This window comes from Oncorhynchus kisutch, linkage group LG15 (assembly GCF_002021735.2).
Source record: "Oncorhynchus kisutch isolate 150728-3 linkage group LG15, Okis_V2, whole genome shotgun sequence".
Lineage (NCBI taxonomy): Eukaryota > Metazoa > Chordata > Actinopteri > Salmoniformes > Salmonidae > Oncorhynchus > Oncorhynchus kisutch.
Genome location: NC_034188.2, coordinates 2,718,183 through 2,732,828, shown reverse-complemented (window position 1 = coordinate 2,732,828; position 14,646 = coordinate 2,718,183). Strand labels below are relative to the sequence as shown.

Below are 14,646 nucleotides of genomic sequence, written 5' to 3'. Positions count from 1 at the left end.
AAATGAAGCCGTCTAACGTGGTAATAATATAGTGTTGGGATTACATCTTCACTCCAGGAAGGACATTTCTCGTGTGACTGGAAGGCTTAGCCTGTTTTATGAACGAGAGTGGCGTGTGTGTGCGTGTGCCCGTGTGTGTGTCCTATGTGTGCGTGCCAGTCACGAGCGAGGGAAAAGGAAACCATTGTGGGTCCATTCAGCACTTGATTCATCCTTTGGTTTTTTTTTAAACAGGAAAATAGGAAAAGGTTTATTTTAGTTTTCTCCATTTCACCCAGCACATCCTCCTCGTGCGGTTCTAATGACAGAGTCACCGCTTCCCACTTCCACGCGCACCTGAGTTTGTCCCGTTATCCCTCACCGAGTTTTATTTTACCCCTTTTTCTCTGCGGCTCTTGCAGTCAAACACGCGACGTTTTGTAGTAAAAATAATAATCGGTTAAACCTTCGCAGGACTGGAGAATTGGAAATGAAGAGAGATTTGACGTGTTTCTGTCGGATTTGGTTTGGGATCGCTGCTTCTTCAGGTAAGTGGAGAAAGACGCTTTGTTTGATTATCAGACCGTTTTGGATATAGCGCAGTCAAAAGTTTATCCCGGCAACACGCACATCTGGGGAGGGGGGTTGGTGTGGGGATTCTGATAGAATCTTTATCGTGTGTTGTTTTGTAACAGATGTGGAGTAGGATAATAACCCATTATTTTAGGAATACTATATATTTTATGTTAGATTTAATTAGCTAAGTTCAAATAAGTGTTCTCCAACTCAGCCGGACAACTTCATTCTCATATTCACTGACATCATAGTCTGACATGACATAAGTTTTTGTTTCTACAGCTGATTGGCTCCGGTGCTTGGTCAATTAAAAACCACCTAAAAAGAAAGATTGAGTTATGAAGTTGTTTTTGTGATTTCCTAAGCTAATGAATAGGCAATTCATTTTTACGTGTATCCTACCTCTAAAACTACGGTTTTCCATGTGAATATGAGTTTGTCGATCTTCAGCTAGAGACCTAAAACGGCCTTTTCTTATGAATTGTTTTGTAAAACAATCGCTTGTAAAATTATGATTGCTTACTTATGAATGAATGGGAAAACAGCGTTGACATCCGGACCACAATGTGATGGTCTGTGGAGAAAGATAAATTCGTTAGATATAGAACGAGCCGTCACTACGGGGAGTCTTACAAGCGTCCCGAATGGCACCCGATTACCCATATAGTGCACTGCTTTTGACCATAACTCTATGGGCCCTGGTCAAAGGTAGTGTGCTATATAGGGAATATGTTACCATTTGGGATGTACAATACTATAGTTAGACAGAGAGACAGAATTAAAGATCATTGGCGGTAATTAATCAAGAAAACCCAGGGGACAGAAGATACCTGGGTGGAGTTTAATGTGATGACCTAATCATGATTGAATCCTTTTGGATGATGGGATCTAACCTACTGGGGAACTGGATATAGGTCATCCTTCCTACAGTCATTGGCATTAATACATCTTAATTTCGATTCTACCCATAAGTCTCTGTGCACTACTTTTGACCAGAGCCCGATGGGGTGCCATTTTGGGAATAAGCCACAATCTAGATACAGCTCTAATTCCCATGATGTATTACACCATTTAGATGTATTGATGCCAATGACTGTAGGAATATAATATATATATAATATATATCCAGTTCCCCAGTAGGTTAGATCCCATGTATTATAGACTGGCCCTATAACCAGTTCCCCAGTAGGTTAGATCCCATGTATTATAGACTGGCCCTATAACCAGTTCCCCAGTAGGTTAGATCCCATGTATTATAGACTGGCCCTATAACCAGTTCCCCAGTAGGTTAGATCCCATGTATTATAGACTGGCCCTATAACCAGTTCCCCAGTAGGTTAGATCCCATGTATTATAGACTGGCCCTATAACCAGTTCCCCAGTAGGTTAGATCCCATGTATTATAGACTGGCCCTATAACCAGTTCCCCAGTAGGTTAGATCCCATGTATTATAGACTGGCCCTATAACCAGTTCCCCAGTAGGTTAGATCCCATGTATTATAGACTGGCCCTATAACCAGTTCCCCAGTAGGTTAGATCCCATGTATTATAGACTGGCCCTATAACCAGTTCCCCAGTAGGTTAGATCCCATGTATTATAGACTGGCCCTATAACCAGTTCCCCAGTAGGTTAGATCCCATGTATTATAGACTGGCCCTATAACCAGTTCCCCAGTAGGTTAGATCCCATGTATTATAGACTGGCCCTATAACCAGTTCCCCAGTAGGTTAGATCCCATGTATTATAGACTGGCCCTATAACCAGTTCCCCAGTAGGTTAGATCCCATGTATTATAGACTGGCCCTATAACCAGTTCCCCAGTAGGTTAGATCCCATGTATTATAGACTGGCCCTATAACCAGTTCCCCAGTAGGTTAGATCCCATGTATTATAGACTGGCCCTATAACCAGTTCCCCAGTAGGTTAGATCCCATGTATTATAGACTGGCCCTATAACCAGTTCCCCAGTAGGTTAGATCCCATGTATTATAGACTGGCCCTATAACCAGTTCCCCAGTAGGTTAGATCCCATGTATTATAGACTGGCCCTATAACCAGTTCCCCAGTAGGTTAGATCCCATGTATTATAGACTGGCCCTATAACCAGTTCCCCAGTAGGTTAGATCCCATGTATTATAGACTGGCCCTATAACCAGTTCCCCAGTAGGTTAGATCCCATGTATTATAGACTGGCCCTATAACCAGTTCCCCAGTAGGTTAGATCCCATGTATTATAGACTGGCCCTATAACCAGTTCCCCAGTAGGTTAGATCCCATGTATTATAGACTGGCCCTATAACCAGTTCCCCAGTAGGTTAGATCCCATGTATTATAGACTGGCCCTATAACCAGTTCCCCAGTAGGTTAGATCCCATGTATTATAGACTGGCCCTATAACCAGTTCCCCAGTAGGTTAGATCCCATGTATTATAGACTGGCCCTATAACCAGTTCCCCAGTAGGTTAGATCCCATGTATTATAGACTGGCCCTATAACCAGTTCCCCAGTAGGTTAGATCCCATGTATTATAGACTGGCCCTATAACCAGTTCCCCAGTAGGTTAGATCCCATGTATTATAGACTGGCCCTATAACCAGTTCCCCAGTAGGTTAGATCCCATGTATTATAGACTGGCCCTATAACCAGTTCCCCAGTAGGTTAGATCCCATGTATTATAGACTGGCCCTATAACCAGTTCCCCAGTAGGTTAGATCCCATGTATTATAGACTGGCCCTATAACCAGTTCCCCAGTAGGTTAGATCCCATGTATTATAGACTGGCCCTATAACCAGTTCCCCAGTAGGTTAGATCCCATGTATTATAGACTGGCCCTATAACCAGTTCCCCAGTAGGTTAGATCCCATGTATTATAGACTGGCCCTATAACCAGTTCCCCAGTAGGTTAGATCCCATGTATTATAGACTGGCCCTATAACCAGTTCCCCAGTAGGTTAGATCCCATGTATTATAGACTGGCCCTATAACCAGTTCCCCAGTAGGTTAGATCCCATGTATTATAGACTGGCCCTATAACCAGTTCCCCAGTAGGTTAGATCCCATGTATTATAGACTGGCCCTATAACCAGTTCCCCAGTAGGTTAGATCCCATGTATTATAGACTGGCCCTATAACCAGTTCCCCAGTAGGTTAGATCCCATGTATTATAGACTGGCCCTATATCCAGTTCCCCAACTGGATATACTGTAGGTCATCCTATAATACATCTTATTTTCGATTCTACCCATAAGTCTCTGTGATCTGAGTAACCCCTCAGCCTGGTTAGGATCTGAGTAACCCCTCAGCCTGGTTAGGATCTGAGTAACCCCTCAGCCTGGTTAGGATCTGAGTAACCCCTCAGCCTGGTTAGGACCTGAGTAACCCCTCAGTCTGGTTAGAGTCTGAGTAACCCCTCAGCCTGGTTAGAGTCTGAGTAACCCCTCAGTCTGGTTAGAGTCTGATTGTAGAGGGTTGTAGAGGGTGCAACAGGTTTTCACCTCAGGAGTAAATGTCAGTTGGCTTTTTTCATAGCCGATCATTCAGACTATCTCTACTGCTCCTGCTGTCTCTAGAGAGTTGAAAACAGCAGGTCTGGGACAGGTAGCACGTCCGGTGAACAGGTCAGGGTTCCATAGCCGCAGGCAGAACAGTTGAAACTGGAGCAGCAGCACGACCAGGTGGACTTGGGACAATAATGAGTCTTCAGGCCAGGTAGTCCTGAAGCATGGTCCTATGGCTCAGGTCCTCCGAGAAAGAAATAAAAAAAAGAGAGAGATATCTTAAAATCACACAGGATTTGGCATGGGTCCTGAGATCCTCAGAAGGTTCTACAGCTGCAACATCGAGAGCATGGTTGCATCACTGCCTGGTACGGCAATTGCTCATCCTCTGACCGCAAGGCCTACAGAGGGTAGTGCGTACGGCCCAGTACATCACTGGATGTACAGCCACCCCAGTCATAGACTGTTCTCTCTACTACTGCATGGCAAGCGGTATCGGAGGGCCAAGTCTAGGACAAAAAGGCTTCCCAACAGTCTTTACCCCCAAGCCATAAGACTCCTCCTAATAAAATGGCTACCCGGACTATTTGAATTGTGTGCCCCCCCAACCCCTCTTTTTACGCTGCTGCTACTCTCTGCTAATCATATATGCATAGTCACTTTAACTATACATTCATGTACATACTACCTCATTTGGCCCGACCAACCAGTGCTCCTGCATATTGTCTAACCGGGCTATCTGCATTGTGTCCCACCACCCACCACCCCCTCTTTTACACTGCTGCTACTATCTGTTCATCATATATGCATAGTCACCATATCCACATGTACATACTACCTCAATCAGCCTGACTAACAGATGTCTGTTTGTAGCCCCTCTACTGTATATAGCCTCTCTACTGTATATAGCCTCTCTACTGTATATAGCCTCTCTACTGTATATAGCCTCTCTACTGTATATAACCTCTCTACTGTATATAGCCTCTACTGTATATAGCCTCTCTACTGTATATAGCCTCTCTACTGTATATAACCTCTCTACTGTATATAGCCTCTCTACTGTATATAGCCTCTCTACTGTATATAGCCTCTCTACTGTATATAACCTCTCTACTGTATATAGCCTCTCTACTGTATATAACCTCTCTACTGTATATAGCCTCTCTACTGTATATAGCCTCTCTACTGTATATAGCCTCTCTACTGTTTATAGCCTCTCTACTGTATATAGCCTCTACTGTATATAGTCTCTACTGTATATAGCCTCTCTACTGTATATAGTCTCTCTACTGTATATAACCTCTCTACTGTATATAGCCTCTCTACTGTATATAGCCTCTCTACTGTATATAACCTCTCTACTGTATATAGCCTCTCTACTGTTTATAGACTCTCTACTGTATATAGCCTCTCTACTGTATATAGCCTCTCTACTGTATATAGCCTCTCTACTGTTTATAGCCTCTCTACTGTATATAGCCTCTACTGTATATAGTCTCTACTGTATATAGCCTCTCTACTGTATATAGCCTCTCTACTGTATATAGCCTCTCTACTATATATAGCCTCTCTACTGTTTATAGCCTCTCTACTGTATATAGCCTCTCTACTGTATATAGTCTCACTACTGTATATAGCCTCTCTACTGTATATAGTCTCTCTACTGTATATAGCCTCTCTACTGTATATAACCTCTCTACTGTATATAGCCTCTCTACTGTATATAGCCTCTCTACTGTATATAGCCCCTCTACTGTATATAGCCTCTCTACTGTATATAGCCCCTCTACTGTATATAGCCTCTCTACTGTATATAGCCTCTCTACTGTATATAGCCCCTCTACTGTATATAGCCCCTCTACTGTATATAGCCTCTCTACTGTATATAGCCCCTCTACTGTATATAGCCTCTCTACTGTATATAGCCCCTCTACTGTATATAGCCCCTCTACTGTATATAGCCTCTCTACTGTATATAGCCTCTCTACTGTATATAACCTCTCTACTGTATATAGCCTCTCTACTGTATATAGCCTCTCTACTGTATATAGCCTCTCTACTGTATATAGCCCCTCTACTGTATATAGCCTCTCTACTGTATATAGCCTCTCTACTGTATATAGCCCCTCTACTGTATATAGCCCCTCTACTGTATATAGCCTCTCTACTGTATATAGCCTCTCTACTGTATATAGCCTCTCTACTGTATATAGCCTCTACTGTATATAGCCTCTACTGTATATAGCCCCTCTACTGTATATAGCCTCTCTACTGTATATAGCCCCTCTACCCTATATAGCCTCTCTACTGTATATAGCCTCGCTACTGTATATAGCCTCCCTACTGTATATAGCCTCCCTACTGTATATAGCCTCTCTACTGTATATAGCCTCTCTACTGTATATAGCCCCTCTACTGTATATAGCCTCTACTGTATATAGCCTCTACTGTATATAGCCCCTCTACTGTATATAGCCTCTCTACTGTATATAGCCCCTCTACCCTATATAGCCTCTCTACTGTATATAGCCTCGCTACTGTATATAGCCTCCCTACTGTATATAGCCTCCCTACTGTATATAGCCTCTCTACTGTATATAGCCTCTCTACTGTATATAGCCCCTCTACTGTATATAGCCTCTCTACTGTATATAGCCTCTCTACTGTATATAGCCTCTCTACTGTATATAGCCCCTCTACTGTATGTAGCCTCTCTACTGTATATAGCCTCTCTACTGTATATAGCCTCTCTACTGTATATAGCCCCTCTACTGTATATAGCCTCTCTACTGTATATAGCCTCTCTACTGTATATAGCCTCTCTACTGTATATAACCTCTCTACTGTATATAGCCTCCCTACTGTATATAGCCTCTCTACTGTATATAGCCTCTCTACTGTATATAGCCCCTCTACTGTATATAGCCTCTCTACTGTATATAGCCTCTCTACTGTATGTAGCCTCTCTACTGTATATAGCCTCTCTACTGTATATAGCCTCTCTACTGTATATAGCCTCTCTACTGTATATAGCCCCTCTACTGTTATGTAGCCTCTCTACTGTATATAGCCTCTCTACTGTATATAGCCTCTCTACTGTATGTAGCCTCTCTACTGTATATAGCCTCTCTACTGTATATAGCCTCTCTACTGTATATAGCCCCTCTACTGTATGTAGCCTCTCTACTGTATATAGCCTCTCTACTGTATATAGCCTCTCTACTGTATATAGCCTCTCTACTGTATGTAGCCTCTCTACTGTATATAGCCTCTCTACTGTATATAGCCTCTCTACTGTATATAGCCTCTCTACTGTATATAGCCCCTCTACTGTATGTAGCCTCTCTACTGTATATAGCCTCTCTACTGTATATAGCCTCTCTACTGTATATAGCCTCTCTACTGTATGTAGCCTCTCTAGTGTATATAGTCTCTCTACTGTATATAGCCCCTCTACTTTTATAGCCTCTCTACTGTATATAACCTCTCTACTGTATATAACCTCTCTACTGTATGTAGCCTGTCTTTTTACTGTTGTTTATTTCTTTACTTACCTGTTGTTCACCTAACACCTTTTTTGCACTGTGGGTTAGAGCCTGTAAGTAAGCATTTCACTGTAAGGTCTACTACACCTGTTGTATTCAGCCCAGCACTTCTGTCTCTGACCCAGCCCAGCCCTTCTGTCTCTGACCCAGCCCTTCTGTCTCTGACCCAGCCCTTCTGTCTCTGACCCAGCCCAGTATCACTGTCCCTGACCCAGCCCAGTATCACTGTCCCTGACCCAGCCCAGTATCTCTGTCTCTGACCCAGCCCAGTATCTCTGTCTCTGACCCAGCCCAGTATCCCTGTCTCTGACCCAGCCCAGCCCTTCTGTCTCTGACCCAGCCCAGTATCTCTGTCTCTGACCCAGCCCAGCCCTTCTGTCCCTGACCCAGCCCAGTATCTCTGTCCCTGACCCAGCCCAGTATCTCTGTCTCTGACCCAGCCCAGCCCTTCTGTCCCTGACTCAGCCCAGTATCTCTGTCCCTGACCCAGCCCAGTATCTCTGTCTCTGACCCAGCCCAGCCCTTCTGTCTCTGATCCAGTCTCTCTGTCTCTGACCCAGCCCTTCTGTCTCAAACCCAGCCCAGTATCTCTGACCCAGCCCAGCCCTTTTGTCTCTGACCCAGCGTAGCCCTTCTGTCTCTGACCCAGCCCTTCTGTCCCTGACACAGCCCAGTATCCCTGTCTCTGACCCAGCCCAGCCCTTCTGTCCCTGACCGAGCCCAGTATCCCTGTCTCTGACCCAGCCCAGCCCTTCTGTCTCTGACCCAGCCCTTCTGTCTCTGACCCAGCCCTTCTGTCCCTGACCCAGCCCAGTATCCCTGTCTCTGACCCAGCCCAGCCCTTCTGTCTCTGACCCAGCCCAGCCCTTCTGTCTCTGACCCAGCCCAGCCCTTCTGTCTCTGACCTAGCCCAGAATCTCTGTGTCTGACCCAGCCCAGTATCCCTGTCTCTGACCCAGCCCAGCCCTTCTGTCTCTGACCCAGCCCAGTATCTCTGTCTCTGACCCAGCCCAGTATCTCTGTCCCTGACCCAGCCCTTCTGTCTCTGACCCAGCCCAGCCCTTCTGTCCCTGACCCAGCCCAGTCTCTCTGTCCCTGACCCAGCCCAGTCTCTCTGTCTCTGACCCAGCCCAGTCTCTCTGTCCCTGACCCAGCCCAGTCTCTCTGTCCCTGACCCAGCCCAGTCTCTCTGTCCCTGACCCAGCCCAGTCTCTCTGTCTCTGACCCAGCCCAGTATCTCTGTCTCTGACCCAGCCCAGTCTCTCTGTCTCTGACCCAGCCCAGTATCTCTGTCTCTGACCCAGCCCAGTATCTCTGTCTCTGACCCAGCCCAGTATCTCTGTCTCTGACCCAGCCCAGTACCTCTGTCTCTGACCCAGCCCAGTATCCCTGTCTCTAACCCAGCCCAGTATCTCTGTCCCTGACCCAGCCTCTCTATCCCTGCCCCAGCCCAGTCTCTGTCTCTGACCCAGCCCAGTACCTCTGTCTCTGACCCAGCCCAGTATCCCTGTCTCTAACCCAGCCCAGCCCTTCTGTCTCTGACCCAGCCCAGTATCTCTGTCTCTGACCCAGCCCAGTATCTCTGTCCCTGACCCAGCCCTTCTGTCTCTGACCCAGCCCAGCCCTTCTGTCCCTGACCCAGCCCAGTCTCTCTGTCCCTGACCCAGCCCAGTCTCTCTGTCTCTGACCCAGCCCAGTCTCTCTGTCCCTGACCCAGCCCAGTCTCTCTGTCCCTGACCCAGCCCAGTCTCTCTGTCCCTGACCCAGCCCAGTCTCTCTGTCTCTGACCCAGCCCAGTATCTCTGTCTCTGACCCAGCCCAGTCTCTCTGTCTCTGACCCAGCCCAGTATCTCTGTCTCTGACCCAGCCCAGTATCTCTGTCTCTGACCCAGCCCAGTATCTCTGTCTCTGACCCAGCCCAGTACCTCTGTCTCTGACCCAGCCCAGTATCCCTGTCTCTAACCCAGCCCAGTATCTCTGTCCCTGACCCAGCCTCTCTATCCCTGCCCCAGCCCAGTCTCTGTCTCTGACCCAGCCCAGTACCTCTGTCTCTGACCCAGCCCAGTATCCCTGTCTCTAACCCAGCCCAGTATCTCTGTCCCTGACCCAGCCTCTCTATCCCTGCCCCAGCCCAGTCTCTGTCCCTGACCCAGCCCAGTGTCTCTGTCCCTGACCCAGCCCAGTGTCTCTGTCCCTGACCCAGCCCAGTATCTCTGTCCCTGACCCAGCCCAGCCTCTCTGTCCCTGACCCAGCCCAGCCTCTCTGTCCCTGACCCAGTCTCTCTGTCCCTGACCCAGCCTCTCTGTCCCTGACCCAGCCTCTCTGTCCCTGACCCAGCCTCTCTGTCCCTGACCCAGCCCAGTCTCTCTGTCCCTGACCCACCCCAGTCTCTCTGTCCCTGACCCAGTCTCTCTGTACCTGACCCAGTCTCTCTGTCCCTGACCCACCCCAGCCTCTCTGTCCCTGACCCAGTCTCTCTGTCCCTGACCCAGCCCAGTCTCTATGTCCCTGAACCAGCCTCTCTGTCCCTGACCCAGCCTCTCTGACCCAGCCCAGTCTCTCTGTCCCTGACCCAGCCCAGTCTCTCTGTCCCTGACCCAGCCTCTCTATCCTTGACCCAGTCTCTCTGTCCCTGACCCAGTCTCTCTGTCCCTGACCCAGCCCAGTCTCTCTGTCACTGACCCAGCCCAGTGTCTCAGTCCCTGACCCAGCCCAGTCTCTCTGTCCCTGACCACGCCCAGTCTCTGTCCCTGACCCAGCCCAGTCTCTGTCCCTGACCCAGCCTCTCTGTCCCTTTCCCAGTCTCTCTGTCCCTGACCCAGCCCAGTCTCTATGTCCCTGACCCAGCCTCTCTGTCCCTGACCCAGCCTCTCTGACCCAGCCCAGTCTCTCTGTCCCTGACCCAGCCCAGTCTCTCTGTCCCTGACCCAGTCTCTCTGTCCCTGACCCAGCCTCTCTATCCTTGACCCAGTCTCTCTGTCCCTGACCCAGTCTCTCTGTCCCTGACCCAGCCCAGCCTCTCTGTCACTGACCCAGCCCAGTGTCTCTGTCCCTGACCCAGCCCAGCCTCTCTGTCCCTGACCCAGCCCAGCCTCTCTGTCCCTGACCCAGCCCAGTATCTCTGTCCCTTACCCAGCCCAGTCTCTCTGTCCCTGACCCAGCCCAGTCTCTCTGTCCCTGACCCAGCCCAGCCTCTCTGTCACTGACCCAGCCCAGTGTCTCTGTCCCTGACCCAGCCCAGTCTCTCTGTCCCTGACCCAGCCCAGTCTCTCTGACCCTGACCCAGCCCAGTCTCTGACCCAGCCCAGTATCTCTGTCCCTGACCCAGCCCAGTCTCTCTGTCCCTGACCCAGCCTCTCTGTCCCTGACCCAGGCTCTCTGTCCCTGACCCAGCCTCTCTGTCCCTGACCCAGCCTCTCTGTCCCTGACCCACCCCAGCCTCTCTGTCCCCACCCCAGCCTCTCTGTCCCTGACCCAGTCTCTCTGTCCCTGACCCAGCCCAGTCTCTCTGTCCCTGACCACGCCCAGTCTCTGTCCCTGACCCAGCCCAGTCTCTGTCCCTGACCCAGCCCAGTCTCTGTCCCTGACCCAGGCTCTCTGTCCCTGACCATGCCTCTCTGTCCCTGACCCAGCCTCTCTGTCCCTGACCCAGCCCAGTCTCTCTGTCCCTGACTCACCCCAGTCTCTCTGTCCCTGACCCAGTCTCTCTGACCCAGCCCAGTCTCTCTGTCCCTGACCCACCCCAGCCTCTCTGTCCCCACCCCAGCCTCTCTGTCCCTGACCCAGTCTCTCTGTCCCTGACCCAGCCCAGTCTCTCTGTCCCTGACCACGCCCAGTCTCTGTTCCTGACCCAGCCCAGTCTCTCTGTCCCTGACCCAGCCCAGTCTCTCTGACCCTGACCCAGCCCAGTCTCTGACCCAGCCCAGTATCTCTGTCCCTGACCCAGCCCAGTCTCTCTGTCCCTGACCCAGCCTCTCTGTCCCTGACCCAGGCTCTCTGTCCCTGACCCAGCCTCTCTGTCCCTGACCCAGCCTCTCTGTCCCTGACCCAGCCCAGTCTCTCTGTCCCTGACCCACCCCAGCCTCTCTGTCCCCACCCCAGCCTCTCTGTCCCTGACCCAGTCTCTCTGTCCCTGACCCAGCCCAGTCTCTCTGTCCCTGACCACGCCCAGTCTCTGTCCCTGACCCAGCCCAGTCTCTGTCCCTGACCCAGCCCAGTCTCTGTCCCGGACCCAGGCTCTCTGTCCCTGACCATACCTCTCTGTCCCTGACCCAGCCTCTCTGTCCCTGACCCAGCCCAGTCTCTCTGTCCCTGACCCAGCCCAGTCTCTCTGTCCCTGACCCACCCCAGTCTCTCTGTCCCTGACCCAGTCTCTCTGACCCAGCCCAGTCTCTCTGTCCCTGACCCACCCCAGCCTCTCTGTCCCCACCCCAGCCTCTCTGTCCCTGACCCAGTCTCTCTGTCCCTGACCCAGCCCAGTCTCTCTGTCCCTGACCACGCCCAGTCTCTGTCCCTGACCCAGCCCAGTCTCTGTCCCTGACCCAGCCTCTCTATCCTTGACCCAGTCTCTCTGTCCCTTTCCCAGTCTCTCTGTCCCTGACCCAGCCCAGTCTCTCTGTCCCTGACCACGCCCAGTCTCTGTTCCTGACCCAGCCCAGTCTCTCTGTCCCTGACCCAGCCCAGTCTCTCTGACCCTGACCCAGCCCAGTCTCTGACCCAGCCCAGTATCTCTGTCCCTGACCCAGCCCAGTCTCTCTGTCCCTGACCCAGTCTCTCTGTCCCTGACCCAGCCTCTCTATCCTTGACCCAGTCTCTCTGTCCCTGACCCAGTCTCTCTGTCTCTGACCCAGCCCAGTCTCTCTGTCCCTGACCCAGCCCAGTCTCTCTGTCCCTGACCCAGCCCAGTCTCTCTGTCCCTGACCCAGCCCAGTCTCTCTGTCTCTGACCCAGCCCAGTATCTCTGTCTCTGACCCAGCCCAGTCTCTCTGTCTCTGACCCAGCCCAGTATCTCTGTCTCTGACCCAGCCCAGTATCTCTGTCTCTGACCCAGCCCAGTATCTCTGTCTCTGACCCAGCCCAGTACCTCTGTCTCTGACCCAGCCCAGTATCCCTGTCTCTAACCCAGCCCAGTATCTCTGTCCCTGACCCAGCCTCTCTATCCCTGCCCCAGCCCAGTCTCTGTCTCTGACCCAGCCCAGTACCTCTGTCTCTGACCCAGCCCAGTATCCCTGTCTCTAACCCAGCCCAGCCCTTCTGTCTCTGACCCAGCCCAGTATCTCTGTCTCTGACCCAGCCCAGTATCTCTGTCCCTGACCCAGCCCTTCTGTCTCTGACCCAGCCCAGCCCTTCTGTCCCTGACCCAGCCCAGTCTCTCTGTCCCTGACCCAGCCCAGTCTCTCTGTCTCTGACCCAGCCCAGTCTCTCTGTCCCTGACCCAGCCCAGTCTCTCTGTCCCTGACCCAGCCCAGTCTCTCTGTCCCTGACCCAGCCCAGTCTCTCTGTCTCTGACCCAGCCCAGTATCTCTGTCTCTGACCCAGCCCAGTCTCTCTGTCTCTGACCCAGCCCAGTATCTCTGTCTCTGACCCAGCCCAGTATCTCTGTCTCTGACCCAGCCCAGTATCTCTGTCTCTGACCCAGCCCAGTACCTCTGTCTCTGACCCAGCCCAGTATCCCTGTCTCTAACCCAGCCCAGTATCTCTGTCCCTGACCCAGCCTCTCTATCCCTGCCCCAGCCCAGTCTCTGTCTCTGACCCAGCCCAGTACCTCTGTCTCTGACCCAGCCCAGTATCCCTGTCTCTAACCCAGCCCAGTATCTCTGTCCCTGACCCAGCCTCTCTATCCCTGCCCCAGCCCAGTCTCTGTCCCTGACCCAGCCCAGTGTCTCTGTCCCTGACCCAGCCCAGTGTCTCTGTCCCTGACCCAGCCCAGTATCTCTGTCCCTGACCCAGCCCAGCCTCTCTGTCCCTGACCCAGCCCAGCCTCTCTGTCCCTGACCCAGTCTCTCTGTCCCTGACCCAGCCTCTCTGTCCCTGACCCAGCCTCTCTGTCCCTGACCCAGCCTCTCTGTCCCTGACCCAGCCCAGTCTCTCTGTCCCTGACCCACCCCAGTCTCTCTGTCCCTGACCCAGTCTCTCTGTACCTGACCCAGTCTCTCTGTCCCTGACCCACCCCAGCCTCTCTGTCCCTGACCCAGTCTCTCTGTCCCTGACCCAGCCCAGTCTCTATGTCCCTGAACCAGCCTCTCTGTCCCTGACCCAGCCTCTCTGACCCAGCCCAGTCTCTCTGTCCCTGACCCAGCCCAGTCTCTCTGTCCCTGACCCAGCCTCTCTATCCTTGACCCAGTCTCTCTGTCCCTGACCCAGTCTCTCTGTCCCTGACCCAGCCCAGTCTCTCTGTCACTGACCCAGCCCAGTGTCTCAGTCCCTGACCCAGCCCAGTCTCTCTGTCCCTGACCACGCCCAGTCTCTGTCCCTGACCCAGCCCAGTCTCTGTCCCTGACCCAGCCTCTCTGTCCCTTTCCCAGTCTCTCTGTCCCTGACCCAGCCCAGTCTCTATGTCCCTGACCCAGCCTCTCTGTCCCTGACCCAGCCTCTCTGACCCAGCCCAGTCTCTCTGTCCCTGACCCAGCCCAGTCTCTCTGTCCCTGACCCAGTCTCTCTGTCCCTGACCCAGCCTCTCTATCCTTGACCCAGTCTCTCTGTCCCTGACCCAGTCTCTCTGTCCCTGACCCAGCCCAGCCTCTCTGTCACTGACCCAGCCCAGTGTCTCTGTCCCTGACCCAGCCCAGCCTCTCTGTCCCTGACCCAGCCCAGCCTCTCTGTCCCTGACCCAGCCCAGTATCTCTGTCCCTTACCCAGCCCAGTCTCTCTGTCCCTGACCCAGCCCAGTCTCTCTGTCCCTGACCCAGCCCAGCCTCTCTGTCACTGACCCAGCCCAGTGTCTCTGTCCCTGACCCAGCCCAGTCTCTCTGTCCCTGACCCAGCCCAGTCTCTCTGACCCTGACCCAGCCCAGTCTCTGACCCAGCCCAGTATCTCTGTCCCTGA

At 51.7% G+C, this 14,646-nt stretch overlaps 1 protein-coding gene across 1 annotated transcript in view; it reads left to right on the top strand.

Annotated features, from left to right (window-relative positions):
• Positions 1-256: 256 nt before the first annotated feature.
• LOC109884644 (vascular endothelial growth factor receptor 3-like) overlaps positions 257-14,646 on the top strand; it is a 217,013-nt gene continuing 202,623 nt past the window's right edge. Inside the window, 1 exon segment of the mRNA XM_031789481.1 lies at positions 257-527. Within this exon segment, the coding sequence (XP_031645341.1) occupies positions 470-527 (58 nt within the window). The 5' untranslated portion in view covers positions 257-469.